At 36.3% G+C, this 12,111-nt stretch overlaps 1 protein-coding gene across 1 annotated transcript; it reads left to right on the top strand.

Moving 5' to 3' along the window:
* Nucleotides 1-2,767: 2,767 nt before the first annotated feature.
* Nucleotides 2,768-10,523, top strand: LOC110720575 (synaptotagmin-2-like). Its single transcript, XM_021899615.1, has 12 exons — nt 2,768-3,251; nt 3,613-3,711; nt 3,808-3,858; nt 3,949-4,072; nt 4,735-4,853; nt 5,007-5,108; nt 5,392-5,466; nt 7,575-7,651; nt 7,817-8,063; nt 8,148-8,498; nt 9,823-9,954; nt 10,075-10,523. The coding sequence occupies exons 1-12, from the start codon at nt 3,141-3,143 to the stop codon at nt 10,201-10,203; spliced, it is 1,617 nt and encodes a 538-aa protein (XP_021755307.1). The 5' UTR covers nt 2,768-3,140; the 3' UTR covers nt 10,204-10,523.
* Nucleotides 10,524-12,111: the final 1,588 nt, after the last annotated feature.

The following is a 12,111-nucleotide window of genomic DNA, read 5'->3' as shown; positions in this document are numbered from 1 at the left end:
ACACGGCAGAGCACATCGTGACACGGTGTCAGGCACCGTCAGACGGGGCAAACTCCCGTGACACGGTGGACAACAGTGTGACGCAGGAAATAATTAGGGTACGGGAGATAAAACGTGTGAAGGGTTTATGCGGAAAGGACATGGAGTTGCCCCGTGTCACAGCACAGGCACAGTGTCACAGGGAATCCCACCGTGGCGTGGTATTGATCCTCATGACGCGGTGCTTATTGCCGTGACGCTGGAAACTGTGCGTCCATTTTTCCGTCTAAATTCATTTTTGCCCTAATTTCGTTCAGCCTTTTAAAGTGCTGATTGATAATTTCAGACCATTTCTGATTTATTATTTATTAGTTGGGCCAAAATAATAAATAAAATAAATTAATTAAAATAAAAAGGTTTGTCCCAAAATAATAAAATAAAGGAAAATAACAAAAATAAAAAGGTTTGGGCCAAAATTAAAAATGAACTATGCTTTGACTAAACATCAAGACTGATCCATGGACTATTCAAAAACTGAATTTAATTAAATACGATTTTTTAAGCACTCTCGGGATTAAATACTAAACCCAACTAATAATGGCGGTGAAAGATTGTTCATCATCGGGTTTGGTTTTGGGGAGATATTTTTAGGTGTCTACAGGTTTACGCGGAGAAAACACGGAACAACCCCCATGTCACGGAATGGGCACCGTGACACGGGAAAGTCCACCGTGGCACGGTGCAATACACCGTGGCACGATGCAATACACCGTGGCACGATGCAATACACCGTGGCACGATGCAATGCACCATGTCATGGTGAAAAAAAGCACATGGAAGTGACGAGGAAAAGCACCGTGTCACGGTGTGTGTACCGCGACACGGCAAAAAACACCGCGACGCGGCAAGGTCCACCGTGGCACGGTACAGTACACCGTGTCACGGTGAAAACATTACGTGGGGAATGACGCGGAAAATCACCGTGTCACGGTACATACTTCCGTGACATAGTACCAGCTGCCGCGCCACGTCGGCATCCCCCGCGACGCGGCAGTTTTACACTGTGCGCGGTAGTTTCAGTTTTTATGCGTTTTTGTAACTACGATAACTTTTGATCCGTAACTCGAAATAAGGCATATATATGTAATTGGAAATATTATCAAGTCTACTTTCTAACCCAATTAGAATCAGGTCAAAATAATTTTTATATTTTAAGATATGGCCGTTTTAGTAGAAGGGTGTCGGTTTTGGGCCGAGTTTAGTGTTTTGCTCATATCTTTTTCGTTTTAAATCGGAATTGGTCTTATGATATATGGTTGGAAAGCTTATTTCAAGGCCTATCTAACCAAATAATAATTGGATCAAAATTATTAGTCAAAAAAATCAGTTTCTCTCAGTTTTGCGATGTGGACACGAAAAGAGGAAAACAAGTTATGGTTTAGGGAAATGAGCTAGGAAATGGATTGGTTTATGAAATGTATTGAATAGAACATGGATTTAAGCACTCCAAATATTAAATACTCAACCCGACCAATAATGGGGATGAAAGGTTGTTCATCATCGGGTTTGGTTATGGGAAGACATTATTTTTAGGTGTCTACAGAGAGAAAGTTTACCTCGGGTTTTCTCCACTTTGGGCAAAGTTTGATTTTTCCCAAGTGTTGAATATTTATACCCCTTCTCTAGAAACCCTTCTTCCTAAACTTTCCATTTTTAATCTTTCCTGATCCCTTTCCTAATAAAACTTTACTAAAATAAAACTTTCTTAAATTAATCACCAACTTAAATAAAATAATTAATTAAATAAACTTTTCTTTACAAAATATTTTTAAATTTATTAAAATAAATAATTAAAATACTATAAATAAAACATTACAATTTATTTAATTACTTCACAATCGGGGATGCAGTTGTGGAATCGGTGGTCGAGATGTGGAGTAATTGGGGTTGCCGTGGTCAATCGGGGATGCAGTTGTGGAATCGGTGGTCGGGAAGGTGAAGAATTGACGTGTTTGGGAGTTTTTGGTGGTGGGATTTAGCAGCGGTGGTCAGGAAAGGGATTTTCGGCGTGGTGGTGAGGTGGGTATTTCAGCGTGGTGGTGGGATGTGGACTTTTGGCGTGGTGGTGGGGGTTGGCAGCGATGGGTAGGGGAGCCGGCGGTTTTGGTGGTGGGGATGGGGATGGGGATTGGGGTGGTTCAGTGGTGGTGGGATGGGTGGAGCATTGTTAACTTGATTATCAGGTTGCATTTGGTTTGTCTTGTTTAAAATTGAGACTCCCAAATGTTGTAATATTCAAGTATAATCCAAAGGTTGTATTATTTAAAAAGAAGGGCGTAAAGGTTGTATTATTAATAAATTTTTTTTTTTTTTTTTTTTTTTGGTTAAAGGCAAAATTTCAAGGGGAAAAAAAAAAATAGAAGTTAAAAATTCTAACCTTTTTAATGACACATGCTTTTAGTTAAAATCCATCCGTTTTTATAGTTACTCGTACAATGTTAGAATTCAGAAGTATAATGCCGACAGGAAGTTGGAAATTCCCAAGAAATAAAAAACGTGGGGTCAACCCCACTCATACTACGCCTACTTGTAGTTTTCTGATTTGTAAATCAATCTATCCACTAATATCACAATCACATTTTATATTGGCTAATTTGTCACTACCCTCTCTCACCACATAACACTAATTAGTCAACAACTATACAATTAGTAAGCTCCCTTAATTAATTATTTTTTGGATTACTTAGCATCTCAATCAATGTCCCACCAATTTTTTTTGAATCGACCAATCTTTTGCTAAATCCAATTTCACCAACTGTACGTGGAACCATTTAATACCTGCAATTATTTATCAAATTTCCCTTTCAAAATTTTGAGGTATATGAGTGGATGCTATACTCATTACTACATTACAGTAGTAAACTTGTTAATGGGCCTTAATTTAGGAATGTAATATCTTCATTAATTGATTATGTAAAGTGCCTTTTTCTTGAGATTCTGTTCATATTATAATATTTGAGCATTGAAATCTGTAAGATTTGAGGGTTTTGGTTCAATTTTTAGTATTCCCTCTTTTTTTACTATGTGGATTTGCTTGATTTGATCAAATTGAAGGGAGAAAATTTCTGGGTTTGTGTGTATTTTGGAAGGTGATTACAAAAATGGGGTTTTTGAACACAATTTTGAGTGTTTTTGGGTTTGGATTTGGATCTTGTGTTGGGCTTGTAATTGGGTACTATTTCTTCATCTTCTTCCAGTCTACTGATGTCAAGGTTTGCCTCTAAATTTTCTCTGTTTAATTTTCTGCAAATTTTCAATTTTTGCTGATTAGAAATGCTAATTTATTTATGTTAATACTGTAAATTAAAAATTTTTTATTAGTGATATAAACTTTGCATAAAATTAAGGCAATTTCCGAAAATTAATTTAATCTTGTTTAACATGTAATATATATTGGTGGGGTTGAGTAATTTTTGTATAAAGTCTAAAATTTCACTACAGAAAAATATCATCAAGCAATGTGACAAAAATTTGTAGAACTGTTGATGGTGATGTTTGTGTATGCTTTATTACTAATGATTTATTTGGCTTTGGATTAACTACAAACTCATCTGAATCTTAATTGATTCTTAGGATCCCGAAGTTCGTTCATTGGCTGATCTTGATGCCAAGGACTTGCTGAGAGTGCTTCCTGAGATACCACTTTGGGTGAAAAATCCAGACTTTGATCGTGTATGTGTTTGTTCTCGGATACTTATTATCCTAAATTGCCTAAAGTTTAGGGCCATTACTCATAAGTGAAGCTAATTTCTATTTGCTTTTGTGAAGGTGGATTGGCTTAACAAGTTCATACAGCATATGTGGCCCTATCTAGATAAGGTGCTTACCGTCAATGCAATTTGTTTTAGAAGCTTTTTCAGGTGCAATTACCTGACGAATCTTATGTCTTCGATTTAACGATTTTTGTAGGCGATTTGCAAGACTGCAAGGGATATATCAAAGCCCATTATTGCCGAGCACATTCCGAAGTACAAAATTGAGTCAGTTGACTTTGAAACACTTAGCTTAGGCACCCTGCCTCCTACTTTCCAAGGTTGGATTACTTGTTCTCTCTTACAATTGTATGTACATTGTGTACAGTGAAACATGGCTTAGTCCCTCAAGTACTTTTCACTTAAGATTGCTTGTTGGAAATAAGTGAAAATTCTAGTTCAGTTATTACTTATTAGGAATTACAGGAATTGAATCAGGTTTTATAGACATATAAGTTGAACAAAATGTTTCAATGGAACTTTGTGAATGTCGGTTATGCAGTTGAGATGAAAATAATAAAAGATATGTGTTGCACAGGTTACAATGAGCTTTCATTATATGTCATTCTTGCAGTTAAGATAGAATGCTGGAAGAATGGTCAGATATATCATGTACAATTTCAATCATCCTTAACGAATGAAGGGTTATCTTGCTGATTTGCTGAAGAGTGTTCTCACTGTTCTACCTTTGTACAATTTATTGCTACATATCATGCAAGCATTTGTGGATCAGTTGTTTGTACATGTGCTTAAGGTGGTATGAATGTAAGATAGCATATATTACAATTCTATATAATGGACCGTGGACATAATCTTGTACAAGGCATATTGGAATTGCTCCATGAGTCAATGTTTGTTGAGCTTATCAATCTGGAGATGGTAATGTAGCTTTTTTTTATATTCCCTGAAATGTATCAGTGACTGTTTCTTGAAATAATATCAGGAATGAAGGTATACACTACTGAAGAGAAAGAGTTGATTATGGAACCAGCATTAAAATGGGCAGGGAACCCTAACATTCACGTGACAGTAAAAGCATTTGGATTGAAAGCCACTGTGCAGGTATTAATAAATCCATAAGGCAACCCCCCCCCCCCCCCCCCCCCCCTCCTCCTCCTCCTCCTTTCCCTTCCTCAAACTGTGCTGTTTAACTACCTGCGGACTAATGTAAAATGTGATTCCATCAGTAAAGTTAATATAGCTCATATGCTTCAGGTGGTCGATTTGCAAGTGTTTGCTCATCCTCGTATTACATTGAAGCCTTTGGTGCCAGCATTTCCTTGCTTTGCCAATATTTATGTTTCTCTTATGGAGAAGGTAGGTGATTTCAAGTTCCTGGTACCTCCACCCTTAGCATTTTTACCTAGATGTTAATAGTCCTCTTGCAAAGTCATTTATATTTGGATCCTCATAAAATCACAATATTTATTCTAAAGAAGTCACTTTCTAGAAATATTTCTTACTGTTTAACCGATGAGGCGTGCCCTTGGCAGCTCGGCTGTCTTGTGAACTACAAATCAACATTTGTTTGTTATTTGTGAATGTTTTCCTTACATTTTGCTGGCTCACAAAATGAACTGTGGATTTGGGAAATCTGCAGCCACATGTCGACTTTGGCTTGAAGTTGTTAGGTGCAGATGCTATGGCGATTCCAGGCCTGTATAGATTTGTTCAGGTATGTCTTTGTCTTCTTTAAATTTTTATTGTCTATCAGGGATGGGATTTTACGTGTAACAAAAAACATGTATTGCTTTCTTAGTTTAGTTGTATTCTTTTTTATTTGCTTTATTCTATGCATTCATATGCCGCTTTTGCATGGTTGACTTTGAATTGTGTACGGATTAGATAAAACTCTTTGAGCTTCTTCTCACCTTAGTTATTATTTTGGCCGATTTGCTTTATACGTTGATAACTACATGGAAATGTAGCATGCGATTGATTGGTTTTTGGTAACATGTTTTGCGCTTTTTTAGTCTAGCTAGTTAGTTTTGTAGACCCAAGCCATGTGAGTTTTTGAAATTTGACTAATTGACTGTCATGTTTCTAACAATATATTTTTGTGTGTGTGATAGTTCCTAGTGCAACATTGGTCTTGATTTTATCTCAAGTCTCTTAATAAATTGGTTGTGATGGGTGCATGATTGAAATGATAAAGGTCTTGATTTGAGCATCCAGAAGTAAGTTTTTGTGCATTTGCTCCCTAATTGTTACCCATGTTGAGCTTTACCTTTCATTGAATTAGCCATATTAAAAGCCATTAGCCTCAATTCCCTGGCCTAGCTTGGGGGAGTGGTTTATGTTAAGATTTGTGACTTTTATTTGGATAAATGTTCTATTTGAGGTACAATGAAGGAGATTTTCAATGGAAATTCAAAGTTATTTTGAAATTGAATTTTTTTAAATTGAAAACAAAAATGATGAACAAAAAGAGTTTTGAAAAAGAAGAAGATGAAGATAAGGGGTTATAGTTGAAAAAAAAAATAAAGAGAAAAAAGGAGAAAGATAAAAGAAAAGAAGAGGAAATTAAATTATTTGGTGATTTTTTATTTGGCTTTTATGGCGTTTTGGGGAGGTTATATGCTAAGTGAGGTTGTTTTGACATGCGTTTGATTGTGTTGTTATTGTGGAACATTATTACTCCCCCATGTGGCTCGTCTCTCACATTTTCCAATATGTATCATCCTACCTCTCCCCTAGCCCCATTATATGCTTTATAAAGGCCTTTTGATCTTCAAACACAAGTTAAGATTGAGTGGGCCTGGTGTTTATTTCTAGTCAGTGAATTCTGAGATAAGTAACATTAGAAATCTGAGAGACAATCAATTTGTTTTCCTCAAGATCAAAAAAACTATTATTCTCGCCTGTCTGTGCCAACATGTTGGTAAACCACATAAATTTGTGTGTGTTTTTCTTGTTGATTTTACTTTCAATATTTGATCTTTCTTGCATCCATTATAACAAAAAAAAATAGATGTAACCTTTTTTTCTTTTTTTAAACTTCAAAGGCATGTACATTTGTATTGGCAAAATGCTGCTTCAATAAGCTTGGGCCAATAATTTGGTTTAATAAACTCCATGGTATCAATATTGACTTCCAACTTGCAAAGTTGTAAACTAGTTTTCAAACAAATCCTTCTTTATGTGGGGGTATGCAACCTAAATTGTTTGTATCTTCAATTCGACTGGAAATTAACTTATTCACCAGTCTTGCCGTTGCAAGTATATGGATTTCTGGATTGCCTTTCTTCCTAAACAAAATACATTAGTGATTTCCTGATTCCTTCTGTATTGATTCCTTCCTATTGAACTAGAAAGGACAATGATTGACTAAGGCAAGGCACAAGCCTATCCACTAATAAAAGTTCAGTTGCACCTAAAACTGAAGTAAGAGAAATATCTTAAATCTTTATTCCTAACATCTAGCCACAATGATACACCCTTCGTGTTGGTATATAGTAACCAGATCTGATCATAGACTGATCTCTTCTGATTGATGGTTCAAACTAGAAATTAGTTATAGGGGTTATCAACTTATTTCCTTTGCGACTTCATTCTTGAATTCTGTTTAAGTATGCCTATATGCAGTGGCACCAATGTCATTGGTGGTCCATTTTAAGAAAAACATGATCTTTTAACACTTTTCTTGATGATGAAGGATCATTCTCCTGATCCCTAAATATCTTTTAAATTTGGAAACATTTTTTTCCCTCCTTCGGCTGTAGTACGTTTTTTTTTTTTTTCAAAAATAAATTTCATCTCTCACCACTTATGTACTGTATGCAGGAATTAATTAAAGAACAGGTAGCCAACATGTACTTATGGCCTAAGACCCTTGAAATACCTATATTGGATCCTGGAAAGTAAGTGACTTGTCTCTTTCAAAAGTCCTCTCTTCTCTGTTGCTCTTTCTATGTTCCTCTCTGTCTCTGTATATATCTATTTGCCTCAAAAAAAAAAAAAAAAAAAGTGGTTGCATGTTTGCATACCTTTGTTTTGTATATAATGTGCTTTCTCCAACTTTGCAGGGCTAGGAAGAAACCTGTTGGAGTTATACATGTCAAGGTTGTGAAAGCTATGAATCTAAAAAAGAAAGATCTTCTTGGAGCATCTGACCCATATGTCAAATTGAAACTTACAGAGGATAAGCTTCCTTCAAAGAAAACTACTGTAAAGTACAAGAATCTTAACCCTGAGTGGAATGAAGAATTCTCTATGTCCATCAGAGATCCACAGACTCAAGTTTTAGAGGTCTTCGTCTATGACTGGGAAAAGGTATATAACTGAACGCTAATGTTGCCAATTAAAGTTTACAAATAAAAATTTACTTAACATAATTGGGTCTTCCTTGTAAATTAGTTCGGCAGCCATGAAAAGATGGGAATAAATGTTGTTCCGGTGAAAGATCTTACACCAGAAGAAACAAAAGTCATGACTTTGGAGCTCCTGAAAAGCATGGATCCTGAAGATGTTCGAAATGAGAAGTCACGTGGACAGCTTGTTCTAGAAGTTACATACAAACCATTTAAGGAGGATGAGATGCCTGATGATCCTGAGGATTCTGGAACAGTTGAGAAGGCTCCAGAAGGGACACCTGATGGTGGTGGTTTACTTGTAGTCACTGTCCATCAAGCTCAAGATGTTGAAGGAAAGCACCACACAAATCCTTATGTTCGCCTAATATTGAAAGGCGAAGAAAGAAAGACTAAGGTACGGCACCAAACAACTCTCTGCAAAAGCTTAAAGTGCTTCCTTATTTTCATATTCTTACTGCTAAACCGGATAATTTACACTATTGCTGTTTTAAATTATATCTTCATCATATAGCATCTATATATGTAACTAATGTAACACATGAACATTCATACTGTCGGTAGTTGGTGTGGAAAAAGAAACAGATTCAACAAGTATATTAGGGGGGAGGGGGGGGGGGTGTTGTTATATATTATCTATTAAAGTTTTCACGTTTTGTTGAAGTGAACTATAGCCTTGTTCAATTCCTTTACATGTTTATAGCTACTTAATTTCGTTATGCACAAATTTAAAAAAGGGAAGCGATTGCATGTTGGAGTGGTAGGTAGCCAAGAGCCCGACTAAGAATACAGCCTTTCTTGGCTGGATTAGGGACATCATCATTGGATGCCAACTTGCCAAGATATCCATGTAACTGATGTATTCCAGTGGAGAACCCCTGGTTTGATTTAAAAAATAGCATAAGCTTACCTAGGTTGATCTGAACTTTGCAATTTCCAAAGAAAAAGATCAGTGACAAGCTTAGTTGTGACCTTTGATTCAAAAATTTCTTGCAATGCTATCATTGCTCACCTCTCATCTTCTGTAGTCATTTGTCTTTATAACTGGATCTATAGATATTATAATGTTGCAGCTGTAAGGTTCCAAAAACGAAATATCGGGGTTTATAATTTGTTGATTAGTGCTTAGAAGGGATTGTACATTGTAGTATGGGCTTAATTAGCAAAATAAGTTGTTACTTAGCTGTAGCTCATCAGCTATTGGAAGCTAAAATTAGTTATTTGCTGTCAAAGTAATGTTGCTGCTCTCAGCATTATTTGCTGCTCAAGCTGTAACATAAACAGACTTTGGTAGCTTTCGAAAAACAATATCCCAAAAATTAGCTTTGTAAACCTTTTGAAACACCTTGTGCCTAAAATCTAAGTGACTAGGTGTTCAGCACTTTGCCAAACACTGCTCTCAGCATTATTTGCTGCTCAAGTTGTAACATAAACAGACTTTTGTAGCTTTCGAAAATTATATAGATGTTTATTTTCCTGCAAAATGTAATTGTGGAGATAGAACAAAAGTTGATCTAACTGAACTTGCTTAAGGTCAGCCTTAGAACTATATTAGATGATACACAATGGAGATGATAACAAGTGATTCAGTGTCCACACAAAATGCGATGTAATTGATCACCTGGATAGGCGAAGTTACTTTGTGGTTAATGTGTGGAATTTGCTGTTTGTTGCTATTTTTCCTCCTCCATTATGAACATATTATTCTTTGTTTTTGACAGACGATAAAGAAAAATAGAGATCCTAGATGGGAAGAGGATTTCGAGTTTATGTTGGAGGAACCTCCAAATGATGATAAGCTGCACGTGGAAGTGCATAGTGTCTCATCCAGAATAGGTTTACTTCATCCAAAGGTATGTGCATTGTAATTTTATTTCAGCTTCATGCTGGCTCATGTTGTTGAATCCATTATGCTGTGTAACAAATCCTCCAAATTACAGCAATTCTCATACCCCTGTTGTACTTGCAAACAGGAAAACCTGGGATATGTTGACATTAATCTCGCAGATGTGGTGAGTAATAGAAGAATCAATCAAAGTTACAATCTCATTGACTCGAAAAATGGCCGCATTCAGATTGAATTGCAGTGGAGGACTTCTTAGGACTTCGAGATTATGATACTACTCTATATGAAATTTCCTGGATATGAAGCAAGATCACACATTCAGACCCGTATTTTTGTTTGTAAATTTAGTATTTGATTGAGCTGCTTTGTGAAATATAAATAATAAAATCTGGTTCTTTATATTTTGAGTATACTTTTCCGAATAGATTTGTAGCTTGTGAATTATTGTCTACTGTAATTGTTTTGTGTGTGACTCACTGATCGTTCACTGTAATTGTTTTGCGTTAGTTACTCACTCGAGTGAGATGCAATTCAACAGCAAGTCATCATATTAATTAAGTTGTAACATTGCTGCTATCAAGCTATAATTTTGAGGTAGGAAGTAGATTAGTTGGTCAGCTCTCCAACTTAGAAACATATAGTTAAGGGTACGGTTGAATTTAGCAAACTAACTCTAGAAGGGGTTTCTTAAACCCTCTCTTATGATGAGCTAACAATATAAGTTGATTTTATTCATAGTAAAGGGGGTACTGTAATTCATGTTTAACCTAAGAGATCAACAAAGCAGTTATATCTTATGTATGTTGCTTTTTGATATATTTCAATATTTGTTTATGGGGGATTGGGGGTCATATCAATTGCTCGGGTCTGGTTATTTATTGTTGTGTGGATTGTAGTTGGATTTGGATCAGCTTGGTTTGAGTTTGATCATGTAAGGTAGAGATTTTTTGGGTTCAAGTCGACTTTGAGTTGGGTTAGTTTTGAGTTCAATTCAACTTAGAGCATACACTGATACACATTAATTGTCCATTAGTTGTTCTACGTACATATGGTGACCCTCTTGAAAATAAATTATACGAAATGACCCTTTTAAAAATTCTATCTCACTTATAACCTTATTTTATTAAATTGTAAATAAAAATTAACTGTGGTTAGATTTTTTTTTTCGACATTTAACCCAACCACCAAAAACCAGCCACCCCCACCTGCCAAGCCACCATCTCCTTTCCCGGCGACACTTCCCCAGACTCCTCCGACCATCGGTGTCGCTACCCAAGCTCCCTCGAAAACCGGTGACGTTACGCCTGCTGCACCTCGACCACCGCCCACCATGAACCCCAAACCCCACCTAAGTCTAGATCGAACCCCCTAGCTTTCCCCTCCGTCGACCACTCTTCTCCACCCATCGCAACCCCTAGCTTTCTCCACCGCCCAAATCAAACCCAAACTGCCCCACCTTAGTCGAAACCCTAAACGGGTAGTGGTTGTGGTTAAGTCGAAACCCCTTATTTAAGATTGGTTTGTGCATAGGAGAAATCTAGGGGGGTTGTGGTTGCGGTGGGAAGAGAAGAGAGATGGAGGATCATCTGCAGGGGGAACGGAGAAACCCTAGGTGTTGGTAGTTAGGGGAGGGGGAGAGGGAGGCTCGCAAGAGGAGTTAGAGGTAGTGGTGGGGTTGGCTGGGTTGGTGGTTAGGTACAATTTTTTAGTTTTTGTTTTTTTTTAAATAAAAATCCAACCATAGTCAATTTTTGTTTACAATTTAATGAAATAAGGTTATAAGTGAGATAAAATTTTTAAAAAGAGTCATTTCATATAATCTATTTTCAAGAGGGTCACTATGTTTAATTTGCGTAGCAGAAATTGGGGGTCACCATTGAGAATTTATTTTAGGAAATTCTATATGGTGGCCTAAAGGTTCCATGTTTTCTATTTTGAAGACACACATTTTTTTTTCAACTATCTTAAGTGCATACACCTGAGTTTTGAAAATTAACCAAAGTTCCCATTTTTAGGTTTTATGGCTAACCTTTATGATTAAAATGGTTAACTTTTGATTTTTATATTAAAAAATTATTTTATAAGCAATAAAATTTAATTTTTTTTTTTAAAAAAACCAATCACCAACCTAGCCACCACCACCTCACCAAAACTTTAACCCCAC

Source organism: Chenopodium quinoa, unplaced genomic scaffold (genome assembly GCF_001683475.1).
Source record: "Chenopodium quinoa cultivar QQ74 unplaced genomic scaffold, ASM168347v1, whole genome shotgun sequence".
Classification (NCBI taxonomy): domain Eukaryota; kingdom Viridiplantae; phylum Streptophyta; class Magnoliopsida; order Caryophyllales; family Amaranthaceae; genus Chenopodium; species Chenopodium quinoa.
The sequence above is the reverse complement of the archived record's forward strand: the minus strand, read 5'-3'. Positions and strand labels throughout refer to the sequence as shown.